Source organism: Bombina bombina, chromosome 6 (assembly GCF_027579735.1).
Source record: "Bombina bombina isolate aBomBom1 chromosome 6, aBomBom1.pri, whole genome shotgun sequence".
In the NCBI taxonomy this organism is placed as follows: Eukaryota; Metazoa; Chordata; class Amphibia; order Anura; family Bombinatoridae; genus Bombina; species Bombina bombina.
This window is the reverse complement of record NC_069504.1, coordinates 388,025,253-388,028,223: the sequence shown is the minus strand read 5'-3', so window position 1 is coordinate 388,028,223 and position 2,971 is coordinate 388,025,253. Positions and strand designations below refer to the sequence as shown.

Below are 2,971 nucleotides of genomic sequence, written 5' to 3'. Positions count from 1 at the left end.
ATATTTGTGGTTGCCACAAAGTGTCCCTTATATACGGACCAGTCTACTAGGTTATATCTTGAGCTACAATATTTGTGTTTGTCGTTCACAGATTACAGAGAGGGGGCAAACATATTGATGGTCATCAGCGGAGTTACCTCGCCATTGGTGATGTTGATCGCTAGATAGATGTCACCGAAGGAGCCGGAACCGATCTTTCGCACTAATTTATATTTTCCACCGACGATAAACTCTGCTTTGGATCCGCTGCTGCTCGCCATGATATCGGGGCGAAAGGGGAATCGGGTTCAACAAACCAAAACGAAAAGGAGTGATAGGAAATTGTTAAAGTATAACACAAACAATAACAGGAGAATGCCTGAGTCCCGAATATTATATATCCAAGCGGTCAGTAATTCCTTTGTTCAACAGGAGGTCAGGGGGAGCAACTTTGTGTAAGATATGCTCCCCTAAACTTATTTGGGCCTTTTATTTCGTAGCGGTGAGTGGCTCTATCGAGCCTCCTGCTTTCTCACTCGCCCGCGGGCCCCTATACTTATATTACAACCGCAGCTTTTCCACTCTTCTTCAGGCCGCCATCTTGTGATATCTTCTTCCTGCTCCCCCCTCTCCGTCTCCCTTGCTACAAAATGCCCTCCTCCGCACGCGCAGAGCACTATGGGAACAATGCTTAGGTGAACCAATTGAAAAGGCGGGGCAATTACGTTGCAGTGCTGCAATATAAAAACGTTCTGCAGCCCATCCCTCATCACGTGGCTCTGCTAATGCCTGCGTGACTGCCGCCCTACTACGAGTTTGTTGTAATCATCGCTTTAGCTAGGGGATGAGCAACGGTTGCGTTGTGAAACGCGTCTCTTGATACGGAGGTCTTTAAGAAAGCAAAACATATGCTAATACACTTAAATTTTAGTGTATATTAAACGGTATCATGTTTTGTGCTAGAAGGTTTTGTATGTATATATATATATCTTGGCTTAAAGTTTCAGCCTGTCGTTTAATTGGAAAGAATGGGACAGTGTATTTATTGTGCGCTGTTTTAATATAAATATTTGATAAGAAAAGAAAATGGCTTCTGTTTTTCTAGGAAGGTTTCACTTTACCGGGTACAATATGGCGTTCTAGGCGCCTAAGAGGAGGGGCGTTGGCACTGAAATACAGTAAGCAGGTGAATAGCGCTGTTGATGGAGCTTTATTTAGGCACTCCCTATTGCCTTAGTAACAGGGATGGGCTGCACGCAAGCCTCGGGCACAGTACTCAGCCGCGTCTCATCGCTGTGTTGCGGTGTCATTCACTTTGATCTAAGAAAGATCGTTATGGAGGGACTGAAGAATGCGAATCTTCAAACACTATTTGCATCTGTTTTTGTTTGCAAGCTCATAAATGTTAAGGCTCGGTTACTCTGAAACCTATCTCTCTTACAAAAAGTTTAATATTGTAGATAATTAAAGGGATATTCCAGCCAAAATTGGAAACCACATGGGTGCATTTCAGTATTGAACAGAAACATTTTTGTAATATGCATGCATTAGCAAAAATGCTTCTAATAAAAGTTATAGCTGTTTAAAAATTGTATTTAAGTATGCACCGTGCACCAGCTTTTTAAACACAGCCCTTGCTCAGAGATCCTACTGTGCTTGTACTATCTAGTAATGACTAAATTTGTTAATTGCCAACATGATACATGCCCCACTGGTGCTCTGAGTAGCTGCAGTATATAAAATGCTGGTGCACTGATAATATCTAGCTATGTTTCACGTGCAGAGAAAAATGTTAACACAAAAACTGTGATAACTTTTACTAGAAGCATATTTACCAATACATGTTTATTGCAAATATTTTTCTATTCAAAGATGTAATTAATCTATGTGCATTTAGATTTTGACCGGAATGTCCCTTTAAGTATACACTGTAAGTGTACAATATTGTGTGTGTATTATCTTTTCTTCCACCCAAAAGTATTTACACATTTTCAAAGCAGGGGGCACTCACTAGGATTTCATTGCAAGCTATATGACTTTTTGGGATGTCACCCCTCTCATAAAGTTTGCAATAAAATGCTGTTAAAAAGTTCTCTATCTATATATACATACAGGTAGCCCTCAGTTTACGCTGGGGTTAGGTTCCAGAAGGAATGGTTGTAAATCGAAACCCAGTTTATAATGTAAGTCAATGGGAAGTGAGGGAGTTAGGTTCCAGGCCCCTCTCAAAATTGTCATGTTACACCCAATACATTTTTAAAGCTTTGAAATGAAGACTTTAAATGCTAAACAGCATTATAAACCTAATAAAATAATCACACAACACAGAATATATAATTAAACTAAGTTAAATGAACAAAAACATTTGCTAAATGGCATTATAAACCTAATAAAATAATCACACAACACAGACTTCACTTGCATTTTTCTGCAAACAGTTCTTTCTATGCATTCCAGTCTGGACTGGTTTATAGACAGGAAAATCTTGTTCCTTTGAAATCTGCTCAATAGCTCAGGTCTGGTTAAATTTATTAATTTTAGCTTGCTTGGCTTTGCTGCAACACAAGCGGACAGCTCACCTACTGGCTATTTTAATAAATGCACTGCTTCTCAATGCTTTTCAATAGCAGTCACATGACTGAAAAAAAGGTTGTTATTCTGAAACGGTGTAAATTGAACCGTTGTAAAACGAGGGCCACATGTATATGTATCTTACGGGTAAAGTCAGATATCCAGGTAATACTAGGATTACCAGAGTAAAATGTACATCGCCCACGCGGCTGTGGGTAAAGCCTGATGTACTGTAATTCCCCCATCTACACTATTTTCTTTGCCTCGCCTGGGGTTTTTTAAGGAAGCTCCCGCCGATTCTCTGTCATCCACCCCAAGTGAACCTTTGGGAATGAGGTTTATAAAGGGGGGTTTTGCTGCCATGAACCCTCCTGGTGGAGGCAAAAAAGATAGTGAAGATGGGGGAAGTACAGTGTATTTA

General features: G+C 40.2%; 1 protein-coding gene across 4 annotated transcripts in view; it reads right to left on the bottom strand.

The window, feature by feature from the left end:
* Positions 1 to 663, bottom strand: part of CSNK1A1 (casein kinase 1 alpha 1) — a 173,530-nt gene extending 172,867 nt beyond the window's left edge. Inside the window, exon 1 of one of the 4 annotated variants that reach the window (XM_053717101.1) lies at positions 138 to 663. In XM_053717101.1, the coding sequence (XP_053573076.1) occupies positions 138 to 260 (123 nt within the window). In that variant the 5' untranslated portion in view covers positions 261 to 663. The remainder of the gene's footprint in view (positions 1 to 137) is intronic. The other 3 variants (XM_053717100.1, XM_053717102.1, XM_053717103.1) reach the window with 3 other exon arrangements.
* Between the last annotated feature and the right edge of the window lie 2,308 nt (positions 664 to 2,971).